Here is a 27,592-nt window from a genome sequence, read left to right as displayed (position 1 = left end):
AGAAAAAAAATCCAATCAAACACAAAGCTTTTTTGCTTTCATAATTTTTCTAAGTTTGAATTGATAACTGTCGTCATTCATTGCTATATTTTGGACAGACCAGTAAAAAGGGAAATTCATCTCCAACCCCCTTCTTATTGTAAATTGGATAGCATAATCTAAATTAAGGAGGTAGTCCTGTGTACCTTCCCTTTTCCATATTTAGGCCTAGTTAATGAGCAGAAACGCGAAGTTTATAAATATCATATATGTTTTTCCTCTGATCAAAATTATTAGCAATAAAGAATAGTGCTCTCTTCCAAAGTTATTTTTTAATGTAATACAGTTTCTTGATTTGCCGTTTTGCTGTTCATTTTCTTTAATCCACAAGTTTATAAAATTATGTCTTATCAGAGGCGGATCCAGTGATTTGGAAGGGGGGGGGGGGGGCGGCAGAGAGATGATCTAAAAATTGCACTAGATCATATCCAATGAATCGATAAAAAATAAATATCTGTATCATTCAGTTAATAAGAGACTTGTAATATAATTGAATTTGTAAACGAAAAGGATAAATGCCTACGCATATTAAAAAATATAAAACTGTCCCAAATAAGGGGGTTGGGTCCAACCCCCGGACCCCCCTCTGGATCCGCTACTGCTTATAATACAAGATGCAAAATAATTTATCACATGATGACTAGTCATTTTCCTTTTGGAAAGATAATTAAATCTAATTAAACCGGGTATGACAACCCAAGAGGGTTTATATTTTTTTTCTTACGTAATTTGGCTTTGAAACATAAATTTATGCAGCCTTTGATAAAGGAAATGAGTCATCTAAATTTTATAATTAGTTAACTTTTACATCAGATCAGTAGTATAGGTTTGTAGACAGCGCATCACACAATCCCCAAGTATTTCTCCATACCGTGACCCCCCCCCTTTTTTTTTGTTTGGGTTAAACCTACTTTCGTTTTTGTTTTTCTCTGCGTATCGAAAGCAGAAGGTAAGTAAAGTTAAAAGTAATGAGAATGGATGAATAAATAAATGATATTGCCCATATGATATATTAAAATATACACGATAGTTAATGATATTCATTCCTTTTATAAAATATCCATTTGTGAGGTGGTGGTATTCTCTTTAGAGAAGTCGAGAGGCATACGCCGCATAGCCTTCGTCGACTTCTCTTCGCAAGCATTCATATTTTGATTCTGGAAAACGTGTAAATGCCGAGTCGGTGACGGTTTATGCTTCGACCGACGTTTCGACTCGGATGTGCCTGGATTTACGCAATATAGACAACTTGTTTTCAAACATTTAGCAGTAATGCACAAAACCGTCACAAGGAAATAACACTTACTTACTTTTAATCCATTTTCAACAATGGATTAAAAGCAAGTAAGTGTTGATTTCCTTGTGACGGTTTTGTGCATTACTGCTAAATGTTTGAAAACAAGTTGTCTATTGCGTAAATCCAGGCACATTTGAGTCGAAACGTCGGTCGAAGCATAAACCGTCACCGACTCCGGCATTTACACGTTTTCCAGAGCTTGCGAAGAGAAGTCGATGAAGGCTATGCCTCTCGACTTCTCTAAAGAGAATAAGGTGGTGGGTGAGCGTACGTAATGCTACTTACTACCTGACTAACTACTAGTAGTAGTATATATTCTCTTTAGAGAAGTAGACAGGTATTCTCTAAAGAGAATGCTACTATTACTACTACTAATAAATATATATAATTATTGATACAAGTAGAGACAATTAATACACAGTGAAAAATGATTCTTCGAGTCATTAAATATACAGTCCTAATACATGCTGTCATTGGGGTGCATAGAATCACCGAAATTACTGCTAATCACCGAAATTACCAAAGAAATGACCAAAATTGCCAATAAAGGGGCCGAAATTACCTCAGTGTATGTTCATCTATATACCATCTAGTCCTTCCGTATACCCCCTCCCCCTCTCTCTTTCCCTTCACCCACCCTCCCTCTTTGATCCTCCTCCCCCTTACCATAATTATAAGAATCCACGAGTTCCTGAATGAAATATTAATTCAGTCCCGAGGTTTCCCTTATCCCACTTGGTACCTGAGTGAACTTGTGCTGAATTTTTTTTTTTACCCTGATTTGTGAGTTACATTGAGGACAGCAGTTTCTCGGCTCTTCGCCACTATACCGAGGGGCAATAGTTTTGATTATTACCTAATCTACTATATAAATTGATATTACATATTTTTTTCTGTTTTCCAACTTTAATCAGCAGAGAAAGGTACACAAAATGAGCAGGGGTGAAACAGTTCATCACGTGACCTATTATTACCCGATCATGTGACAAACTGTTACCTGGTCACGTGAGAAACTATTGCCTGATTAGCAGATTAGGTAATAAAACAATTATTTCATGCCTACTAGAGAAACAGTCAAAACTATTGCCCCTCGGTATAGTGGCGAAGAGCCGGGAAACTGCTGTCCTTGGCCTATGGCCTCTGACAACAGTATTCCGTGTCTTCGCCACTACCTCGGGACAGTAGTTTTGACTGTTTCCCGAGTAGGCATGAAATAATTGTATATCGTTATATTTAGAAAAAAATACTGCCACAGTCAGATTAGATAGCATATCTGAAAATTATTTACACATGATATGTTAAACCTAAGAAATGAAATGATATTCCCAGAAAAATTACATTGATAGAAAGTGATAGATTATAATTATCAAGATCAGGGGCAGACCCAGAAAATTTTCAAAAGGAGGAGAGGGGAGTTTCAACCCCATTTGTAACTTTTCTGCTCTCAAAAGGGAGTTGAAGACCCCAAAATTATTATTAATTTTTTTTTTTGTTTTGTTTTTTTTTTTTGGTAAAAAATGTACAACCAAAGGGTGGGGTGGGGTTTTATAATCCCTTTAGATCTTCCAATGAGGATATTGACATATAGCTATTCAGTATTGAAATCTCTAACATTGTTATAGGTGATATCATTCCTATATGTAAAGTAGGGCAATCTTACATTAAGGCTTATAAAAATGGAAAAACCAAACCCTATCTTGCATCAAAACCATGCAGGGGCAGGTCATCCCCTTTCTTCCTCTTCCCTCCCCTTTCTCCTCCTTTTATCCTGCCCCCCCCCCCCCCCCCCCCCCCCCTGAATAATTTGTTGATATAGAATAATTAGTGCATGGAACATAATCTAGCTTGCTATTGGTCATATTGAGTGCCATACAGTGACAGGCCAATATGTGTGGAACACTTGACAGGAGATTCAGGGGTCAGGGGTTTGAATCCTGGTCATTACAATCAATCTTGTATCCTGTTGAAGAAACTTGTGAAAAAGCCTACTTAGGGTAGAGACAGGTTATCTTTGGGGGTAATGATATTAGGGGTGTGTGTGTGTATATGCAGTAGCTAGACTTGTGTTAGAGTAGTTAAGTTTGTAGACTATCTGACCAGAGTCAAATAATATCTGATCTGTTTTATTTTCTTCTTTTATTGCACACTCATTACAATACATGAATTCATGGTGGCGCCTCATGAATAGCATGCTGGCATGAAGTGCTGCAGTTCATACCCTCATACATTTTCAAAACTGAAATTTTGTATTTCATATTTACATTCTACTTTCGTTTCTCTCGGAATTCCCAGCTGTTAAAAACTTAAGATAGATGTACCGTATACACTGTATATTATATTTATCAAGATTCATACATTGTTAAGAACACGACTACTTAACACATTCACAAGGATATGGCTATCATTACAATTAGTAAAGAATGTCAAAGGCAAAAAAGATTGAAAATGTAAATATATAATGATACATGAAGTACTTTAGATAGAATATGAAACAGCTAGAAAAATTGAATCATATATCATTAGTGCTTAAGAATAAGCTATTTTGTTGCTTAGTGATTTGAGTCCAGGGGTTAATTGAATGCTCTCCTATTCTAGTGAATGGAATGTGCAAAAGTTCTTCATTCTCTCCAATGATTAATTTTCAGAGGAATAACAATTTGAGTGAGAGAGAAGAACATTAATGTTGTAACGATGGATGTAGGAGTTCGTGTAGTCCGGGGTCCGGACTGGGATCATGATAATGAGGATGGTGGCCATGGCTTTGTGGGGACAGTGATAGAGATTTCCAGGGAGGAGAAAACTTGTGTAGTCCAGTGGGATTATCATGGAAATGTAACCAAATGTCTGGCCGAGGGAGAGGAGGGTCAGAATGAATTACGGATAATAGACATCCAACAGACAGGTTTGTAAATACGGATAATAGACATCCAACAGTCAGTTTTGTAAATATGGACAATAGACATCCAACAGGCTGAATTGTACTTACGGATAATAGACATCCAACAGACAGGTTTGTAAATACGGATAATAGACATCCAACAGTCAGTTTTGTAAATACGGATAATAGACATCCAAAAGTCAGTTTTGTAAATATGGATAATAGACATCCAACAGACAGGTTTGTAAATACGGATAATAGACATCCAACAGTCAGTTTTGTAAATATGGATAATAGACATCCAACAGGCAGGTTTGTACTAATGGACAATAGACATCCAACAGGCAGGTTTGTACTAATGGACAATAGACATCCAACAGGCTGAATTGTACTTACGGATAATAGACATCCAACAGACAGGTTTGTACTTATGGATAATAGACATCCAACAGGCTGAATTGTACTTGCAAATGATAGACATTTAACAGACAGGTTTGTACTTATGGATAATAGACATCCAACAGACAGGTTTGTACTTATGGATAATAGACGTCAAACAGGCTGAATTGTACTTGCGAATGATAGACATTTAACAGACTGGTTTGTACTTATACAGATATCATATCCATGTAATACTGCAGAATCATTTATTTTTCCGGGGGTCAAATTAGAATGTCCCCCAGGGGTCATGATTTCATGTTTGAAAGTTGTCACTTGTTAAGGTAATTCACTTGTTCCAGTACACAGAGGATTTGTTTTCATGAGTATATATATGTTGTCTATACATGATTCAACATAAGACCTAGGAAAACAGTCATTTTACACATAAGTTTAAGTGTGGGTGTGTGTACGGGTGGGGGGGTGGGTGGGGGGGGGGGGGGGGGGGGGGGGTAGAGGGTATATCATCTAACAGAAAAATCAAGTTATATTGTGGATACCTTATGAATTATAGATAGAATATTTGAAATGTTTCAGGCATATTCTTTCGCTCTATCACATGTGATGAGTGTAACCGACATGGGGTGGCTGGATTTCGTTGGAAATGTGTGGAGTGCGATAACTTTGATCTGTGTACAACTTGCTATATGGAGGACAAGCATGAGAAAGGCCATGTGTTTGTAAGATATGACAACAGCATGACAGCATGGTAACTACAACACTGCAAACACAATTTTTCACATTATTTTTATCTAAAAGGTTTAAAAGGAACTGAAATTCAGGCATTTTCCAAAATGATTTTTTTGGTACTCAAAATTTTATTTTTTAGCATCCCTTGTCCAGCACGTAATAGAAGCCGAAAAACAAAGATATTTGGGATAGGGCCAAATGCTGTTGTAAGGATGTTTCCATCTGATCAAGATGGGATAGGAAAAGGTATCTTCATGGAATGGGAAGGCAGTATGAATTATGTACCATTTTTTCTTTCCTGTTTTGTAATACATATAACTATATTATTGCATGAATGCAACAAATCTAAAAATATGCTAACTGACTTTTGTGATTGAGGTACAGAATGATTGTTGTCATGTTGAAAGATGTGCTAATATGGTGGTTAGTCAGGTAAGTTGATTGCCGGTGGCCAGATAGCTCAGTCAGTAGAACACCTGACTGGAGATTCAGGAGTCCCAGGTTTGAATCCCGGTCTGTTCTGAGTGAATTGCATTTTCTCCCTTCCTGTAATCACTAGATTTACAGTAATGTCTTAACCTTATTTAGCAACTTGTTAAAATTGCCTGCATTTACAAGTAGTGTGCACTGGTTGCCTTATTTTCAGATTCTGAGTATGGAAAACTCGGACTTACATCTCAGGATAGTGTGGATGTGTTTAGTCTGCAGTTCTATTAAATGTTGTAATAGCAGAGGAAATAACAATCAGTGTACAAGTTCTTTTTAAAAATTGTATTATTCTTTTTAACTTCAGAGGGAAAAGTGGTAGAATATGCAAACTTTGGCCAGTCCAACAATGGAGGTGTAATGGTAGATTGGTCAGGGACAATCTCAAAGCACAAAGTTGGTGCTAATGGGAGAGTAGAACTAATGATGGTGGAGCCTTTCCCTCTGGGTGCTGTTTATTGTGATCATCTACCACTGGGAGGTAAGAGAGGCTGAAGGTCATTTCTTCATCTGTTCCCAAGCACTTTATACAAGCCTCCTTATTTTTTTTCCTGTAAAAATTTGTCAAAATTTTCTGCAAAATAGTTACAGGCAGATCATGAAGTTACCACTTAACTCTGGCATGCTGTTTATGAATTGATGTCTTTATGTACAATACCAGTACTTAGATGGTTATTTTTGTTATTGCCTCTTTTTTAGCAGAACCAGGGAAAAAGTCGGTGGATAAGGCATTATTAAGAAGCCTATTTCAAGAATATTTCAACAGTTATTCATTGTTGTGCAAATAACTTTTGGACAAAGGTCACTAAAGGTCATCTTGTAAAGGTCAAGGCCACTCAAAACATGAATAAAGACATTTTTTAAAGGTCAAAATCACTCAAAACATATGAAAAAGATATTTTTGAAAGGTCGAGGTCACTCAAAATTATGACTTGTATATGAATAATGGCCTATATTTCAATAAATTTTCATATACAAGCCTGAGATAAATCTGAGTACTTAACATTTGCTTTACAAGTAGAAACATGTTTGAGCACTAAACATTTTCTTTACAAATAGAAACATCTCTTTATCAAGTCATTCATCATATAAAGTAGTTAGTTCATTGGTTACATGCACTTCTGGGAGCATTCATCAAGTTTACTGATAATCTTGTTATGAGGATTGTGAATTGTCAGCCGAGTTCTATGAAACTAGCTTACATGTCCTGTAAGAAAGAACTTTTGTGTTGTCTGAACAGATTTTATCCACCACAGGAATTCTCATAAATAAACTACAAAGCCATTTCTTTTCATCTTGACCAAATTATTTTTGGAACAAAAACTTGAAGCCTGATATCAAAGATAAAATGATTAATAAATGAAATGCACTGTTCTGGAATGGCATTGCAAAAATTGAAAATTTTGAATTATAAAACATATTCTTGTGTGTGTGTGTTAATTACTTATTAAAGCATTAGTCTTATTGTTTTACAGTGAATCAAAGAACTAAGAATTTGAAGTTGTAATTCATCTTTATTTTTCAACGATTAGACAGTTAATTGGTAAAAAAAACTTTGCAACTAAGCGGTTATAAAATTTTGACTGATTGCCATCTCTATTTATAAGGCAAGGATTGTCAAACTTGGTACACATATTCCCATTTATTAGAGGAAGAAGCCTTTTGATTTCAAAGGCATACATGTATATCAAAGGGCAAGGTCAAACTCACAAAATTATAAGGCATGCAAAGATTATCAAATCTGATACACATAATTTTTCAATGATTAGAAAAAGCCTATTGTTTTTCAAGGTCAAAGGTCAAGGTAAAATTACATGTGTAATTTCGTAGGCACAAAACAAAATAGAACGGTTTTTATTAGCTCTTCTGAGCCGAAGGCTCAAAGAGCTAATCATATGGCCATATGTCTGGCGTGCGGTGTGCGTCAACTTTTTGGAAAAAGGGCTATATCTCAAGAACCCCTTGGCCAATTTTTGTCAAATTTGTCACAGGGTATCCTTGGCCCAAGGACTTTCATTTGTACTAAAATTAGGGTTGTGACCATTTAACAAGGGGAGATAATTAGGAAAATGCAAACAAAAGTAGTGGTTGCTAAAAAATCTTCTTCTCAAGAACCACTGGGCAAATTATCACCAAACTTATGCATAAGGATGAGGATATCAAGGCATCATCCTGGGGCAAAGGGTGCGGTCTCAAGGTTACTTCAAAGTTGACCTTAAATTTTGTTTTGTTAAAACTTTAATATTTTGCTTAGTATAAGGACTAGGATCATAAAATTTTGTCAGTTGATGCATCTTAGGACCTAATATCGTGTTGTCTCAAAAATAGGTCATGGTGACCTACTTTTTGAATTTCGCAGGTAATTATTATTAAATGGATTTTGATGCATATCTTGGACACTTTTGAGCCTATGATCATCAAAAGTTGTCAGTTGATGGATCATGGGACCTTAAACTGCGTCATGTGAAAAGTATGCCACCATGACCTACTTTCTGAATTTTATGGCTAATCATTTATGAATACATTTTAGGTTGTTATTTCAGATACCGAGAGGTTTAGAATCATCAAACCTTGTAAGTTGATGCGTCTAGAGGCCTCGAAACATATTTATAATAAAGTAGGTCACAGTGAGCTACTTTTGAATTTTGCAGACATTCAAATTTCACATTTTCAATTTTAGATGCATATTTTGGACACTATGAAAGCTAGGATCATCAAACTTTGTTAATTGATGAATCTTGGTTAGTGAGAATTTTTGCCTGTTCTACAATGTATCAGAAGGGCGATTCTAGGCCCATGGGCCTCTTGTTAAGGATAGATCAGTTGTGTTATTGTATAGTTCAGTGTTTTTGTGTGTCTGTTCACCCATCAGCACTTTGTGGAAAGGATAGAGGGAACTAGGATACTCAAACCTAGTGCATATGTTCCCCATGGTGAGAGGAAGCTGCAGATGACCGGTATTTCTCAAGGTCAAAGTCATTGGTAATCATAAAGGAAAAACAATACAGATAAGGTTAGGATGATCAAACATTGTGTACATGTTCCCTACAGTTTTTGTGCCAAGTATATTTTAAAAAACAATAGTTCTGCTTCTCAATTACAATGTACTTTATCAGAGTGATACATTTCTTCAATTTGATATTTAGATCTAAGATTCCATTAATATTCAACGATATTAGATCGAAAGTGCCAAAAGAACACTGTCAGAGCCGTAATTTTTTTTCAACCATAGAATGGTTTATTTTGATATTAATTCTTTTTTTTTTGATTACTACTGCATTACTGAATATATACGTGGGTGCATTACTGAATATATACATGGGTGCATTGTGCAGTATTGCTCTTGTTAAGTGATATTATGATTTTAGCACTAATTAAGACATGATGATTATACAGGTAACTGAATAATGAATTCTGTTTTCAGACTTGTCCTGTGAGAAGCCCTCATATATTAATATTGGTGACAGAGTGCAAGTCAATATTAACACCGATTCATTCAAACAGCTCAACAAGGAGTTTGGGGGATGGAATGATGAAATGGAAAAGGTCAGTAACAGAATTCAGAAATAATGGGAATAAATCTGTATGATTACTCAATTTGGCAGGATTCTTTAAGTTTTGTAGTTTGCGCGTGATGTGATCATGCCCACAAATTCACGAACACAAGAAAGTGAGTATTCATAGTATAGAATGATCTCAATTTGAAATAGACATCATTTTTTTCTCTCAAACCATGAAAAAATGGCCCATATTTAAAAACAGCAATTTTACAGAATACTGTTAAGCACTCCTTGAAATCGCCATAAATGTGCACAGTCATTCAACAGTCTTTTATCCTTGTAGATTGTTGGAGAGATAGGGGTCGTAAAGAAATTAGAAAACGACAGAATTTTTGTAGCCTTTGAAGTCACTGGAAGACCTTGGCTGATATACAGACAAGCATGTAAGAAGGTAAGTCTGGCAAAAATGAGGAGTCATTTATATGTGTGCAATGGAATCTCATTAAGCCGAACATTTTGGTTTTGAGCAAATTGGTCCAGATCATATATGAAGCATCTGGATATATGAATCAACATACCATATAATGGTTATTTTTGCGGATGGAAAGTTTTGCTATAACACCCCTAAAAGGTAGCAAGTTATTTTCTATGTTTCCAATTTCTGTGGTTGCATTATACATATATATACCTGTATGTACATATTTTTTGTGGTTGTAATAATTGTGGATTTATTCCTATCTGCAAAATTCTGCAGACCCAATAAACTAGAATAATAGGAACCATGCGATGTTATATTTGCAATGCAAGAATTCATTGAATGACCACAAAATGATAACCAATTGTATCAATTTGGGAATTTCCAATTTATTTTAATTCAGTGTTTGAAAAATCAAACCTCAAAGACACATGGAAGTGAATATAACATCCTGTTTGTTGGATGTCAGCCAATCATAAAGCTCTGAATTATTCAGTCATATGACAAAGGCACTTAGATAAGTTAATTACAGAGGGACACAATAAGTAATCATATCGATCAGACAATGTAATATATGGTGTTTTTTTTTACATTGCCAATAAACTCCTTGCTAAATTTGTCTGAGAGTGACAGGCAGCCTAGGAGCAAAAAATGACTCTCCAAATCAATGGACAATTTTCAGTCAATTCAATATTTTTAGGTCACATGAGTCACTCAGATGACCTATTGCTATTGGTTTGCATCTGCCATCATGCATTTACAATTGACTATTCTCAACTTCTTTTATCCTATACCCTTTCAATTTTTTTTCAAATTTGGCAGGGTGGAGCAAAGTTGGACATAAATTGAAAATGCATTTATCTTAGAAAATCTTCTTTACTTATGGACATCAAAGAGGCAAAATGTTTGCATGATTATAATGAGCCCTATACCAAAACTGTGAGATTCATGACCTTGTGGGTTCAGGACTCGGGTCCTAAGGTGGGGCTAAGTTGGTCATACATTGAAAATGCGTTATATCTTTCCAAAGACATAAAGGAAGCAAAATGATTTTAAGGAGCATTGAGTCCTTTACCAAAACTGAAATTCATGACCCCAGGGCTCATATTATAGGGTGATACTGGATTGGTTGTATACATTATTTTAATGTATTGAAAAATGCAATAGAAAATCTTTTTTACTGCTGGACATCAAGCAGACAAATTGTATGATTATAATGAGCAATGTGAAACTTATGACCCCGGGGTTCAGGGCTATGGTCGAAGGCCTAGGATGAGGCTTTGTTGATCATATGTTGAAAATGTAATATATTTTAGAAAATCTTTACTTCTGCACATCAAGTGCAGGCAAACTGTTTGCATCTACATTACTTTGGTAACTAAAATGAGCAATTGGCCCTCTTTAAAACTTGAAAATTCATTTAATACCCTTTGAGAATGTAAATATGTGTAGAAAATGCCATTTCCCTGTGCTAACACACAACTATAAAATAATTCTAAATCCTCAAATATGTATAATTATTATACACTGTACCAATATATCTACCATCTGGTAAAAAGGATAAAATTGGAGAAGTATAAAAGAATGTGACACAAATGATTTCGAAAGTAAAAAATGTGCATACTCAGGTGAGTGTTAAGCCCCACAGATGTCTTGTTTAGTAAAATCTGACAGTATGATGCAATATATAGTCCACTCTGGATATACATGTATTGAAATTCAGGGGACCGACCTGAATTGTTCGTTATAACCAAAGTTCAATATAATAAGTGATGTTAAACTATATGAATAATGTCACTGGGGATTTACTTTTACTTCATTATAAAAGATACTTAAATATAAGTGACTTCAATATAAGTGACCTCAATATAAGTGGAGTACCGGTAGACCTTAATGTGGAAATATTTGGTTCCCTCCAAAAATTGTCTAGACAGGGAAGCGCCCAGATTGTTGGTGACAGGATTATTGAGACCCCACTGTACTGTATGTAATACAAAATAGTCTGTTGAATTATGAATGAATACAGTATGCTGTTGTAATTTTAGGTGTCCATTGTACTAAAGGGGGATGTTATTAAGGTCATTGAGGATGTCAATCAGATTCAGAGAATGCAGAATAACCATGGAGGCTGGCTAGAGGAAATGAAGATTGTAAGAGAACTAGGTCACTTAGAATACTGTGTACCCTTAAAACAAAACGCTTAGAACATAACTTAGGACTAAAACATGAAATGTGAAAGGGACAAGACAGGTTCTATTTATTCATGGTAATGATTGAAAAGATGAAATATATCATATGGTCATGTACAATAACTTTTTTAATTTGCTTTTTCAAAAACTACAGACACAGAATTTAGTGCTTTTTAATGGAAAGTGACCATTTGATATTTTTAGCTTCGTGGGAAACTAGGAAAGGTGTGTGATGTGGATAAAGAGGGAACACTGTATGTGAAGTTCCCAGGGCTAGGGGAGTACCTGCTGAGTCCCTCGTGCTGTGTGAAGCAGTACAACCCTCCAGACCTAAAGTTTGATGAGGAAGAAGGTATGGACTGATGATAATATCTTTATTATATCCATTATTCTATGTTTATTAGCTGAGTTGTGTAGCAAATCTCGGCTTTTAAATTGGCAAAGGATGGGTGTCCAGTCGGGCGGGCGGGCGGATGGCGTCCACAATTAACTTGTCCGGTCTTTAACTTTCATACTTTTTGGTGCATCTTTGTGAGACTTACATAACATAATCACATCCAAAAGAGAAAGGTTACTATTTATTTTGAGGTCAAAAGGTCAAAGGTCAAGGTCACTTTGTCACTAAATGCCATAGATTTGAGCTTGTCCGGTCTCTAACTTTCATATTACTAGGGGCATCCTTGTGAAACTTACATAACATGATCACATCCAAAAGAAGAAGGTTCCTATTTATTTTGAGGTCAAAGGTTAAGGTCACTTTGTCACTAAATGCCATAGATTTGAGCTTGTTCAATCTCTAACTTTCATACTACTTGGTGCGTCTTTGTCAGACTTCCATATTTTTATCACATCCAAAAGAGGAAGGTTCCTATTTATTTTGAGGTCAAAAGGTCAAAGGTCAAGGTCTCTTTTTAACTATATACTGTAGATTTGAGCTTACCTCTAACTTTTATACATGTACTTGCTGGTGCATGTTTATCAGACTTCAAATCCTGATGACATTCAAGATTCATGTTGCTTTTGAAATCCAAAGGCCAAAGGTCAAGGTCATTATCACACTAAATACCTATTGTGGCCATTCAAAGCTTCATACTTATAAACTATATTAAATACGTGCATGTTTTTACTTTGTGAATGCTAGAGTACATAATTTTCCAAACTGCAACTCGGCTATACGCATCTTTGATGCGTTTAGCAATTTTTTCCTCTGTAATTGTAACAGCTGCTTTAACTTTACAGATGTTGGTGCAAGTAGATCTGAAGAGTCAGGGGGAGCAACTGCATCTGTGTCCGAAAATAAATGTGGTGAGTTTAAAGGGAAAACATATCATTTACTTTAACAGCTTATTGAAAGAGGAAAAGAGGGCAAATAGCCTACAAGCCTGCTCTTCAACATTACAGTCTCTTTCTTTGTCTCTTTCTGTCTTGCTGAGTCTCTGAGTCACCATTGTTCATGCATGTAGTACCAGTGTTGGAATCTTTGTACATGTAAAATGATACGGTTTCCATTCAATCGTAATTTGAACATGTCACTGTTTTTGTTCAAATTATATAGTCATATAGAACATAAAACCGTGTCTTGATATTGTAATTAGTTTTGACTGTGTTGCAGTTTAGCTGTATACAAAGATGGCCAACCTAGTATCGTTTTATACGCTCTAGCTAGTAACCAGTTTTGATATTTTGAATTATTCAGTAGATATTGTGCTTTCTCAGGTAACTAATGCATCATATTGACCTAAACAATGTCAATAATTGTATGATATTTAAGGTTTACTAATGTTTATTTCATTGACCTGTGAATGAACAATGAAAGTTAGGTTACAGAATATAAGTTTGAGATTTACTGACTATATATATACTGTAAATCAATTTTTATTTCTCATCGTACCGCCGCGTTTGTCTAGAGGTTAGATTGTTCCCCCCTCATGCAGACGGCCAAGGTTCAAATCCTGGCCACGACAAACCTAAGTCGATAAAACAGGTAGTGACAGTTCCATCGCCAAACGCTCGGCATCAGGTGTGAATGTCACGGAGTCCTATGAGATGACCTTAAAAACAGATGTCCCGTGTCACAGTAAGAACCCTCGATCACTGCTCAATGGCCGTAAGCGCCGAGAAAAGGCCTAAAATTTGAAGCCCTTCACTGGTCTTGGTGATGTCTCCATATGAGTGAAAAATTCTCGAGTGAGACGTTAAACAAGATACAATCCTCATCTTTGCGAATATTTCTTGTTGCGAACTAATCCTTAAATGTCTGTCATTATGCTCGAAAAAGGCTCAATCACAAAATTACTAGCCGCGAACCAGTTTACCACAGGTGAATCGCAAAATAAAGTAGCCACGAATAAAAGTTGGTTTACAGTGGAGGTCATTCAAGCGTGAATCAAGTGTGAACAGTGCATGGGATATTGAGTCACTTGAGGAGTGGATCCAATAGATAGTAATTGACAACATGAATAGATCAGTTAATGAGAGATTGACAAATATCTAGGAAACAAGTGTGTCTCTTAAATAGCAGATTATCAGACAATGAAAATAAGATTAAAAATAAAACTCATTGGACATCATCTCTGGAAATAGACCTTGCATAAAATAAACCACCGTATGAATTTAAATAAGTGTTATTTATGATACATATTCAGATAAAAGGTGAAAAATAAACCAGAAAACATATTTTCCAACATTTCTAACAATGCTATGCAAAATACAAATGTAGGTCACAAAGTTCGTGGAATGAATATATTCATATGCGGACAGCACTACAAACTGGATCTAACTAGATTGAAACAAAATGCGTCTTCATAGTTGCAAATGACAAGCAACGGATTTTAATAGAAATTAACCAGAAAACACACAGTAAATGTAAATACAGTTGTCACTATCTAGCCAGTTGCATGGTACTCGCTATAGTGTTATTGAACAATTCCCAACTATCACAGAACAGGCAAGGAGAAGTTTATACCCTGTTTATACCCTGTCAAGAAAAAGAAGTATAAAAGAACAATATATTATCCCTAAACTGTTGTGAAGTCAAAAAAAGGTACATTACCCCAAACTTGTAGATTGATCTTTTAAACAGTGTGATAATACCGTATAGAGGGTATATTCCACAGGTCTAAAATATGGCGATTTGTTGGCTCAAAGGTATGCTAATAATTTGAGCAGAATAAATTTTGGCGGAGAGGGAAGAGTTGTCTTTCTTTCAAATACTGAAGTCGCAATAGGATGGGATGCATATTTTGCAAGTGAAATTTTGGTGGAAAGCTATCTAACTGCTAAAATAAGCCAAATTTATATCCCTGTGGAAAAAAACCTGCTATACGGTATATAAAAGTGAATGGTTGTGATTGACAACACAGTAATGATGATATTATTGAACATGTTCACTTAAAATTTAAAAAAAGAAGCACCCCTTATTTTTAGGCATATGGTGATTGAACTAGGAAGATATCCTTTACCTATTTGTAATAAAACAAGAATGATCTCATTCTGGACTAGATTAATTTAATACAATGTATTAAGAGAGGAAAATGCATTGCAAGAGGATATGCCCTGATATGCGGAGCTGTTGTATTAATGTATTAGATGATCGACTTCAAAATACTTTGGTTTAAATTTCGTACAATTGATAATTGTCTACCCATTGAAACTGGAAGATGAGAAAGATTTAAATGAAAATGTACTTTATATACTGGTAAGTCTGGGAATATGGGCAATGAGTGTCACATTATCATTATTTGTGAAGCTTTATGAAGAGGAAGTTTGAAAATCTCATGTGTAAGAAATCAAAGTCTATCCTTTAATACACAATATATACATAATACTTTATGTCTCCCTGGCTGATACTACTAAGGTATATATGAATATGTTAACCATTGATCTGTAGTCTGTCTTATTAAGCTACCACTGTCATTAATTCACTGCTATTTGAGAAATAAATTTCATTTTTATACGTCTGTCAAAACAGGATGTATTATGGCATGGCTTCATCTGTCTGTCTGTCTGTCCGGACCTTGTAGAGAAATTCAAAAATAAACTGTAAACTCCAGGATCTTACAACTTGGTACATTTAATTACCATGATGAGAGGAATATGCCTATTGTTTTTCAAGGTCAGAGATCAAGGTCATAGTATCAATTAATAAAAAACCTTGTAGGCAGAATACAGACTGAATTATTGGGGCTAGGGCTGTCAAACTTGGTACACATACTCCTCCTGCTAAGTGGAGGATGCCTTTTCTTCAAGGTCAAAGGTCAAAGTTGTATTGCTTAGTAGGAAAACCTTGTAGGCAGAATACAGACCGAACCGTTGGAGCTTAGGACCATCAAACTTGGTGCACATACACCTTATGCCAAGCGGAGGATGCCTACTATAACTGTTTCTCAAGGTTAAAGGTCAAGGTTGTAGTATCACTTAGTAGAAAAACCAAGTTTTTGTTATGTATACAGATATTGCCCTGAAATTTTGTCACATGCTTCCTCTCAGAGGAATATATAAGTTTATAGTTTGCATTTCAGCTGGATTGGTGCACCATGACCTACTCTTAGGATTAAAAGTAGGTGAAACAGTTTTCCAGATTTTTTGTTATGAATATAGGTATTGCCTTGAAATTTTGTCACAACCTCCCTCAGAAAAATACATAATCAGTTCATATTTCAACTTGATTGGTGCACTGTGATTAAGGCTAAAAGTAGGTAAAATAATTTTCTGGACTTTTTCTCATCATGGATACAGATCTTGCACTGAATTAAGGTTTAAAGGGTATATGTTGTACCGTTTGTGGTACTCTTGCTGAAAATACATAAGGATATGAACTGTGATGCTTTATGCTGGCTCCATGAAGCGCTAACTGAAAATGATGCTGGCATACTCCATGAAGCGCTAACTGAAAATGATGCTGGCATACTCCATGAAGCGCTAACTGAAAATGATGCTGGCATACTCCATGAAGCGCTAACTGAAAATGATGCTGGCATACTCCATGAAGCGCTAACTGAAAATGATGCTGGCGTACTCCATGAAGCGCTAACTGAAAATGATGCTGGCGTACTCCATGAAGTGCTAACTGAAAATGATGCTGGCATACTTCATGAAGCGCTAACTGAAAATGATGCTGGCGTACTCCATGAAGCGCTAACTGAAAATGATGCTGGCATACTCCATGAAGTGCTAACTGAAAATGATGCTGGCATACTTCATGAAGCGCTAACTGAAAATGATGCTGGCATACTCCATGAAGTGCTAACTGAAAATGATGCTGGCATACTTCATGAAGCGCTAACTGAAAATGATGTTGGTGTACAGTGTTTCAAAATTTATTTCTTATATATACATTTTCTACTTTAATTTATGCTAGAATTCCCATGCAGTCATTAAAATAGATGTACTATATTTATCAAGATTCATATGCACATTGAGGAAATGGCTTTGAAGGCATTACAATTGGTAAAGATATTGAAGGCAAAAACATTGGGAAATGTAAATATTTGTATTTGTACTTTAAATATCCATTCCTCTATTCAATATATCTCTGTGCCAATGTTTCTGACAAAAGCTTATAAGATAATGCAGTATATACCTGTATTTTTATCAGATTGCAGTTGTACTACTGATTAAGGTACTTTTGCACCTTCAAGGATCATTACTATTGAGAGATAATATATATTTTTTGTTATTATGAATGTGCAAAACAATCTTTTTCAATGCATCATAAGATCATAGTGTGGACATGTAAAAATTACTCATTAGGCAAATACATTGTACATTATGTACATGTACCATGCAAAGTCAGTTTTTCTCAGTATATTAGAGTCAGCTGTTGCACATTTATATATATATATTATTTAGGAAGTTTAAACATGTTTATAAAAAAAAATTGCATTTGATATCAGTACAAAAGCATGCACTAAATCAAAAACACTTGAGGCCTATTAAATACCAGATCTATTTTTAGTATGAAAAATTTCCTGGTTATAGATTTGTGAATTTCCACTTTCAGTTTGATATTAATTAACTCCTTCCTCTTTGGGTAGGTTCTTTATACTTTTTTAACTTTCATATATGAGTTTATCTTTACAATTTTCTTTTAATTATAAAAATACATGCATAGCACTGATGATTATGTCGTAAATGTGGTTGCGTTTCTTTTGGTGGATCAAACTGATTAATATATTTTGATATACTGGAATTTAAATTTCTTATCAACATGCATGTTCATTATTGTCAAATCATTTTTTATATGTTCCCCAAAATGATCCATATATACTTGTAATTTCTTGGTCCACTGCAGCTTTCTGTTGTGAATGGAGTTCACTACATATACATGTATATTATAGTTTTGATCTTTAACTTTCACTTTTAATCATTACATGTAATTGATTGATACAGAATAAAATGTTTAACCTGTACACTTTACAGATATAGTCCCAAGATACTGTGCATTTATTGCATGATATTGACATACATGTATATCAATATATGTAATTACTCTACACCTACATGTAGCAGACATATGTGTTCTTGAGATTATAGATGCAAGAGATTGCTTTATCAATGACTTAATTGCCTTAATTATATTACCTAGAAAATCAATGAGCAGTGTTTTAAAAATTTATACTTCTTAATATGTTGCTAGATAACAAACTGCTACAGACATTTTAAATCTCTTCACAATAGAAGGAATTTAGCCAAAATGTTTTTGTTTACACATAGATAATGCTCAATAATAGAAAATATGCATGATGTTTAAAACAATTAAATGAGATGTGACAAACAATAGAACTGTTTAATTGTGTTCAGAATCTAAGCTTGTAATTTGAAAAATCTGCTTCAAATGAAACTTTTACTTATTAGAACATGTATATTTGATTGAGCCTAATTTGTTTACATATCAAAGAATTGCGAGTTCTGTATCTCTCTTGAAACTCAACAACTGACATTCAAATTTTTGCTGACCACTAGGAATACCTTAGTTAAGCATTCTAAACATTAAAAATGGATATATAGAATTTGAATATTTTCAGCTCAAATTGTTAATTCAATGCCCCTTTAAGAACAGGGCAAAAATTTCCAAAATTTGACCAATGTTCAAGTCGTTTTCTCCACAACTTCACATCTGTAAGAAAATGAATTTCATAGTCAATTGTAGAGCAGGAAGGCCTCATGTACCAAAATTGTGAATTTCATGATCCCCAGGTTAGAGGTTCTGATTCCAGGGTGAGACCAAACTTGGCATAATTATAGTGTTTATGTGTAAAACATCTTCTATTGAGACTAAGGTGAAACTAAATAGATATATAGAGGGAGCAGATATCCCTTTACCAAAATTGTAAATTTCTTGATCCCATTTTGGTACTAGGCTGGGGGACAGAGTATTCATATTGATTTTATGCATGTCTTTATCATTTAAAAGCTTCTTTAATTTTGCTGATACTTTAAAAAAACTAAATATATATTTTGATAAAGCAGAAAGGTGACATGCACCAATTATTGTGTATTTTCCAACCCCAGGGTCTGACTTTAGAGTCAGTCTTAATTAGTCATATATTGTTGATATAACATATATTGTGTGAAGTCTTTCATGTAAGTAAGGCCACTTTGGGGGACATTTGTGTTTTTATTAAGAACACATCTTGTTTTATGCTACTGCTCAATATTAGAATTTAGCTTAGATAGGTAGCAGTACAGGAAAATTATCATAGATTTCATAGCCCTTGAGGCTAGTGACACTTAATGAATACTCAGGTGAGCAATAAGGCCTGTGGACCTCTTGTTGATTTATTGCATTTTCTCTCTGTTTCTGAAAGTGTAGTGATAATACATTATGTGCAAGGAATTGATTTTCACTTTAGGTATGGTATTTGACATTGGAATCCGAGTGGTGAGGGGACAGAACTGGTCCTGGGGGGATCAAGACGGTGGGGAAGGCTCCCTAGGAACTGTGGTAGAAATAGGTCATGATGAAAGCTCAGGCAAGGTGCCCCCCAAGTGTGCCCAGATCCAGTGGGACAAGGGCTACAGAAACATGTACAGAATTGGCTATGAGGGGCAGTATGACCTCAGAATCTACGATACATCAGCCCTGGGTTTGTATATACATGTACAGTTGAACTTTGGTATCTTGAACACTGATATCTCAAATACCTTGGATATCTCGAAGTAATTCAGAAGTCCAAACCATTTATTCTCTAAATATTTTGCCCTTGATATCTTGAATCCTCGGATATCTCTAAGTTTTTTCTCGGTCCCACTCAGTTTAAGATAACAAGGTTTGATTGTAGATACTTGAAATAATAATTATGCTAAATATAGATATTTACTCTACTTTGCTGTAAATGTTTTCATGCTTGATTATCATTAGTATTCGAACTATAGCTATCTTCCTGTTAATAACTATACTCTAAATATAACTTTATTTTCATGTAAATGTTTGAGATCTTGATGCAGAAATAAGGTTCAGTCTCTTCAATATATATATATATATATATATATATATATATATATATATACATATATATAAAAGCACTAAAGTTCCAACAACACCTGATACCTCAAAGTGTTGGATCCACAACATGGATACAAGGTCAAATACAAAAAATTATACAAAGCACTAAAATGACCAACGACACGAACAATGAGATTGTCAAATTTTCGGGACGACCCGTCCCTTCTTCATGACAAACGAAAACAATTACATAATGTCTGCGTTGTAAATACGTTTGTAGATTGGTGTAGTTGTAGTGCTAGATGTATTTATATGTAGTTTTTGTTATTATGCTCTGTTGATATTGACCACATTATGTAATTGTTTTCGTTTGTCCTGAAGAAGGGACGGGTCGTCCCGAAAATTTGACAATCTCGTTCGTGTCGTTGGTCATTTTAGTGCTTTGTGTGTGTGTATATATATATATATATATATATATATATATATATATGGCTATGGCGAATAACAGATATGGAATGTCTGTGAAAATCTATATCTCACTGACAAATCTAGCAATTAGGGCAAGGTATGACAGTGGCTTGACAGAAAGTTTGGTATTGCTTGTTTATTTCTGTTAATTTAGGAATTAAGCATGACCTGCAGTGTACTGAACCCGACTGTGAGGAACCAGAGATTTATGGAATGTTGTGGCAGTGTGACCAATGTCCTAATGTGAGGCTCTGCAGCAAATGTTACCATAACGACAAACATGACATCATCCACAAGTTCACTCGCTTTGACTATGGTGGCCATCAAGGGTGAGGGTCTCAATTATACCAGCACAATAAAATAATATGAAAGTAAATTTTGAATGGAGATAAATCTTTTTACTGATGCCTGCCATAAATTCACTTCTCAATGTATGCTCTTTTTGTTTGTAGATGTTCTGTGCCTAAGAGGCAGTTAAGCAGCAGGCAGAAATTGGATGGGATATTTGAAGATGCTCAGGTGACACGAGGAATAGACTGGAGATGGGAGAATCAAGATGGTAGGTGATCATTCAACATGTCTGTTAATGTTTTAGAGTGTACGTATTATAGTTATCAGTCTCGTACAACGGGATTCGAAGCAGTGGTGTTATTTAAATGAAAGAGGATCAAATTTGAGTCTAAAATCCACAACATTACAAATTTCAAAAGGGCCAACATTTGTAACTTTACTTTGGATAATTTCATTGTTGTATACTGCATATGAAAGGAAAAAGAAATGCATATTTTAATATCAAAGTTGCACAAAGGACATGCATTTCTTTATCCTTTCAATATATCAATTGCTCTCATATAAAATAGAATGAAACTAATTTCTCATGAATAAATTGTAAGGTGGAGAGGGAAGTGTCGGACAGGTATTGTCCATTGTGAACTTCAGCCTTGACACAGACCATGATGGAGTGGAAGTTGTCTGGGATTCAGGTCACACCAATGTCTATCGCCTAGGTTACAAAGGTTGTGTGGATGTCAAGGCTGTGAAATCTTCCCCCGGGGGATTCTATTACAAGGACCATCTTCCTATCTTCAGTATGTTTGTCGACTGAGTGTCATTTATCAATAGAATCATGCAAATCTATGAAATGATACACAAATCTTATACATTATAGATAATTTACAATACCTATTGTATTAAAATTGTGACTGAGTAATTTTTTTTGTCTGAATCCATTTTTATTTAAACAGAGTTGCCTGATCAGCCCAAACCTGGACCTTCCCAGACAGCCAGAGAGGGGGGAGCAGCAGCAGTTCCCCCAGAAGAAGAGGATCGGCTGAAGAAGGGGGATACTGTCAAAATAGGGGTGGATCTAGATACTCTGCAGACTATCCTCAAGGAGTCAAAGAACTGGAATGAGAGGATTATAGAGGTGCATTATAATTTAATTTTTGCTTCTCTGTATATACAGGGCTTGAAGCTAACTTTTTATATCACCAGTCCAGTCGGACTGATGGGGTATAATTTCAACCAGTCCGCAGAAAATTTTACCAGTCCAACAGAGTTTTCCAGAAATAATTAAACATATTTTGTTAATGTTATTAAAATGAAATTAAACTCAATATGCCTCAGACAATATTGTAACACTTAAATGTGGGATTTATATTTACAAATCAGATTCGTCTGCTATCTACAGATCGAAGCATGCCAAATGTGTGTATAAAATTTCAAAAGTATATTTTCCAAAATGAAGCTTTAGAAAATTAACCAGTCCCATCGGACTGACTAAAACAAATGTCAGTCAGTCCGCCATACTTTTAACCAGTCACAGACTGACGGGCATATGTTAATTTCGAGCCCTGATATACATTTATTACAAACACTTTTTTGTTAAAAAAAACCCCGCTGTACTTAAACCAATTTCATTTGAGTGTAAGAAATATTCTTGAGATTTGTGAGCACTATTTTCACAATTTTTTAAAAATTTTAACTAGTGACTTTGTTAAATACTTATATAAAGTGTATAAGCTGGATCATTTGGAACAATTGGTTAATTGCAAATGCCTTAAATTTTACCCATGGTCAATTTGATAGTTGTTCACAGAACATTTTTTGGTATGTAGTGGTTTTAAATACAGTAGTCATTCTCTTCAGTGCATTGGAATGAATGGTACGGTAGTCCTCGTTAATGGACAACAAATCTCTGTGGACTTTAGTGGGAGGAAGTGGACTCTGCATGAGATGGCGTTGATCAAGGTAGACTTTCCTTACGTGTGAATCCTGTATAATACTGGAGACACAGAATGTGTGGCAAAGGTGAAATATTTTTGTTTTTTAATTTTAGATTGAACAATATGTGAAGGATCAAGTCGTACAGGTACAAAACGATGCTAATGAAGTTGGTCGCCTGCAGAATGGCCATGGTCCCTGGAATGACGACATGAAAATGGTAAACCTCCACTATTTGAAATTAAGTTTGCTGGGTCTATTTTGTGTATATATGATGTGTGTGTGTGTAATGTATATATATTTTATGAATTGACCATCATTGTATTGTTCTGGATTCTTTCACGTAATTCTGTCTTCCTAAACGGTAATTCATTCAAGTTTCGTATTGGTTGACTTGTTCTAAACTAGTCTGTTTAGTGGTTAATATGATTTAACGTACAATTTGCCTTATCAGGCCCATGGTGAGTGTGACCGGTCAACAGTGAATGCTCACTCCTCCTGGGCACCTGATCCCACCTCTGGTGTCTCAAGGGGTCTGTGTTTGCCCGGCCCTTCATTTGTATTCTTATTAGTGAAACATCTTTGTTTGTGCTAAGGGAAGGGATAGGTTGTTAAATTTATCTAGTTATTCATATTGTTGGTCATACTGGTGCTTTAAACACATGCACATGCATCTATAGTCATATAAAGAGGGTTACATTTATAGACGTATAGAGAGGGTTACATTTATAGTTGTATAGAGAAGGTTACATTTATAGTCATATAGAGAGGGTTACATTTATAGTCATATAGAGAGGGTTACATTTATAGTCATATAGAGAGGGTTACATTTATAGTCGTATAGAGAGGGTTACATTTATAGTTGTATAGAGAAGGTTACATTTATAGTCATATAGAGAGGGTTACATTTATAGTCATATAGAGAGGGTTACATTTATAGTTGTATAGAGAGGGTTACATTTATAGTCGTATAGAGAAGGTTACATTTATAGTCATATAGAGAGGGTTACATTTATAGTCATATAGAGAGGGTTACATTTATAGTTGTATAGAGAGGGTTACATTTATAGTCGTATAGAGAAGGTTACATTTATAGTCATATAGAGAGGGTTACATTTATAGTTGTATAGAGAGGGTTACATTTATAGTCGTATAGAGAGGGTTACATTTATAGACGTATAGAGAGCGTTACATTTATAGACGTATAGAGAAAGTTACATTTATAGTCGTATAGAGAGGGTTACATTTATAGTCATATAGAGAGCGTTACATTTATAGTCATATAGAGAGGGTTACATTTATAGTTGTATAGAGAAGGTTACATTTATAGTCATATAGAGAGGGTTACATTTATAGTCGTATAGAGAGGGTTACATTTATAGTCGTATAGAGAGGGTTACATTTATAGTCGTATAGAGAGGGTTACATTTATAGTTGTATAGAGAGGGTTACATTTATAGTCATATAGAGAAGGTTACATTTATAGTCATATAGAGAGGGTTACATTTATAGACGTATAGAGAGGGTTACATTTATAGTTGTATAGAGAGGGTTACATTTATAGTTGTATAGAGAAGGTTACATTTATAGTCATATAGAGAGGGTTACATTTATAGTCATATAGAGAGGGTTACATATATAGTCATATAGAGAGGGTTACATTTATAGTCATATAGAGAGGGTTACATTTATAGTTGTATAGAGAAGGTTACATTTATAGTCATATAGAGAGGGTTACATTTATAGTCATATAGAGAGGGTTACATTTATAGTTGTATAGAGAGGGTTACATTTATAGTCGTATAGAGAGGGTTACATTTATAGTCATATAGAGAGGGTTACATTTATAGACGTATAGAGAGAGTTACATTTATAGTCGTATAGAGAGGGTTACATATATAGTCATATAGAGAGGGTTACATTTATAGTCGTATAGAGAGGGTTACATTTATAGTCGTATAGAGAGGGTTACATTTATAGTCGTATAGAGAGGGTTACATTTATAGTCATATAGAGAGAGTTACATTTCTAGTCGTATAGAGAGGGTTATGTGTACACACATTTCTAGTCGTATAGAGAGGGTTATGTGTACACACATTTCTAGTCGTATAGAGAGGGTTATGTGCAAGATGAAAATGAAATGGTTGATTGTTTGCTATGGTTACAGAAATATTTTTTTTCATCAGTTCCTTGGGAAGAAAGGACTGGTGGTGAGTGTGGACTTGGATGGGGATGTCACTGTCAGCTTTGGGATACAGAACATCAAGTTCAATCCTGAGTGTCTGAAGCCATCGAGAGGCAGTCCTGATGAATTCAAAGAGGAGCCAAAACCACAGACAGGAGAGGACTCTAACAGGGCAGTTCCACAGAGAGAAGACCCAGGGTTCTCTGCCTCACAGAGGGACACACAGTCTGTTACAGAGAGGTCAGTTCCTCCTCCGCATGAGGACTCGTCATCTAAGGAGACATCATCATTTGAAAGACAGTCCCCGATCCCAGAAAGGGTCATTACTCCTCCCCCTCAGAAGCCGATATTAATTATCTCTTCAGATGAACCATCTCAAATGGAATTGGAGGATATCAGTGGTGGGCATAAATTATTTTATTTAATTCACTCTTTTATGTCTTGATATTTACTGTATGTATAGTTACTTATTTACCAATGTTTACAAATGGAAAGCTTAATTATACTCTGTGTAAGAAAATTTGGGAGACATTTCTAAAACAAAATAAATTTAAGTTGTAAATTATTATCCAATGAGGTCACATTGTGAATTTAGGCCTAAAGGAAAAATTCAAGGCGGCTTTAAAGAATGGAAAGAGCAAAGAAGTATTGGAATTACTGCAGATGGCTCCAAAGCTAGTGGTGCGTGAATTTATGTTGAATTAACATTTTCATCCCATATGTATTGCTTGAAGAGTCAAACGGTGTAATATCATTATTAAAGCATGATTTTCCCCTCTGCAGGAATGCACATTTGAGAATGGCAACACTCCCCTGACCTTGACCTGTGACCAGGACACCTGTAACTTGGATGTTGTAGAAGCTATGTTGAAGTGTAAAGCAGAGATAAATGTCAAAGCTGCCCCACCTCTGTTGACTGCAGTCAGAAAGTATGTTAGCTGGTTTTTCAAATTTATGTCCTAGAAACTGTTCCTCCTTCATAGAGATACACATTGTACTAGCATTTTTAAGAATGAAATGAAAGTGACCCAGGATTTGGGGTAAGAATAAAAAATGGTTGTAAGTCCCTTCAATAAAAACAATTATGGTTTTTAACTTTTTATGAATATCATTGGTTTTGAAAGAAATCTAATGATCAAGTAATGATATGATGGTTTCATGAGTTATCTAAGCTCAAAGGGTGACTATGAAGTGGTGACAAACATTGTAGGTGTGATTTTCCAACCCAAGACCATCCCCCCCCCCCCCAGTTTAACCAGTGTGATTTATCCCAGAAGAATTATATTTTCCTCTATATTAGGGACCTATCATATCATGATATGGTGTGTGCCCTATTGTAATCACTCTGTCTGTCTGTCCGTCTGCACTCTATGTACATGATAACTTTAAAAGTTTCCGTGGGAAGATTTTCATAAATTTTATACATAATACAGAGTAAGACCCCTTTTGATTTTCTGATGTTTTGGCTCTATCATTACGGAGTTAAGGGACATTGCATTTTTTATATGAATAACATGATTGCACTTTCTATGGCATGCAATGACTTGATATTTTAAGGTAATGCTCTAATTAGGAAGAAGAAAACCCTATTCGATTTTCAGCTTTGTCATTACAGAGTTATGGGACATTTCATTTGCAGGGCCCTCTCTGACTTGTCAGGTGCTTATTACACACATTTAGAAGTATGACTGTTGTCTGATACAAAGACCAATACATGTACCATAGTTCTATTTTGGCTGTGTGATGTTTATGATACATAGTGTTAAATCCAAAGCAAACTAGCATGGTGCCGCACCATGCCCTTTTTGGCTGGTGCCATGCCCTTCTTAATAGTACCATGCCCTTTTTTCTCTATAGATTTTTAAATTTTTTTTTTTAATATAAACAATTGCTCTTCATTTCACAAGGTTGATTGAAAAGTTTAAAATCAAGGCAGTAGGTATTAACTTTTAAAGAGGCTAAATGATCATTCTATTACTATCATAGTATATGATTCAATGAAAGTGCCCCAAAATTGTCTTGCCACGATGAAAAGTGCCCTTTTGAACATATAATATGTGTGCCCTCTCTAGATCCTAGATTTAACACTAGATACATGTATGAATGATACGTCAGACATCAGTTTCCTGACAAATATCTTAGTTGATCAGTATCAGGCACTTTCATCTGGTGTGCTTTTTAAGAAAGATTTATTTTTGTTTTGATTATAAATTACCTTACGGTTTAAGTTATATAATAATTAATATATATATAATAATAATAAAAAAAAAAAAAAAAA

At 35.1% G+C, this 27,592-nt stretch overlaps 1 protein-coding gene across 4 annotated transcripts in view; it reads left to right on the top strand.

The window, feature by feature from the left end:
• The first annotated feature begins 926 nt into the window (after positions 1–926).
• LOC125648024 (E3 ubiquitin-protein ligase MIB2-like) overlaps positions 927–27,592 on the top strand; it is a 44,608-nt gene continuing 17,942 nt past the window's right edge. The window contains exons 1-20 of one of the 4 annotated variants that reach the window (XM_056156245.1): positions 927–988; positions 3,982–4,238; positions 5,190–5,361; positions 5,482–5,588; positions 6,136–6,309; positions 9,253–9,374; positions 9,672–9,779; positions 11,849–11,953; positions 12,197–12,344; positions 13,232–13,297; positions 19,846–20,079; positions 21,061–21,235; positions 21,359–21,465; positions 21,800–21,994; positions 22,151–22,332; positions 23,055–23,156; positions 23,245–23,349; positions 25,316–25,715; positions 25,910–25,995; positions 26,098–26,243. In XM_056156245.1, the coding sequence (XP_056012220.1) occupies positions 4,028–4,238; positions 5,190–5,361; positions 5,482–5,588; positions 6,136–6,309; positions 9,253–9,374; positions 9,672–9,779; positions 11,849–11,953; positions 12,197–12,344; positions 13,232–13,297; positions 19,846–20,079; positions 21,061–21,235; positions 21,359–21,465; positions 21,800–21,994; positions 22,151–22,332; positions 23,055–23,156; positions 23,245–23,349; positions 25,316–25,715; positions 25,910–25,995; positions 26,098–26,243 (2,945 nt within the window). In that variant the 5' untranslated portion in view covers positions 927–988; positions 3,982–4,027. Of the gene's footprint in view, positions 989–3,981; positions 4,743–5,189; positions 5,362–5,481; positions 5,589–6,135; positions 6,310–9,252; positions 9,375–9,671; positions 9,780–11,848; positions 11,954–12,196; positions 12,345–13,231; positions 13,298–19,845; positions 20,080–21,060; positions 21,236–21,358; positions 21,466–21,799; positions 21,995–22,150; positions 22,333–23,054; positions 23,157–23,244; positions 23,350–25,315; positions 25,716–25,909; positions 25,996–26,097; positions 26,244–27,592 lie in introns of those variants that run through there. The other 3 variants (XM_056156240.1, XM_056156243.1, XM_056156239.1) reach the window with 3 other exon arrangements.

This window comes from Ostrea edulis, chromosome 1 (genome assembly GCF_947568905.1).
Source record: "Ostrea edulis chromosome 1, xbOstEdul1.1, whole genome shotgun sequence".
NCBI classification, from domain to species: domain Eukaryota; kingdom Metazoa; phylum Mollusca; class Bivalvia; order Ostreida; family Ostreidae; genus Ostrea; species Ostrea edulis.
The sequence above is the reverse complement of the archived record's forward strand: the minus strand, read 5'-3'. Positions and strand labels throughout refer to the sequence as shown.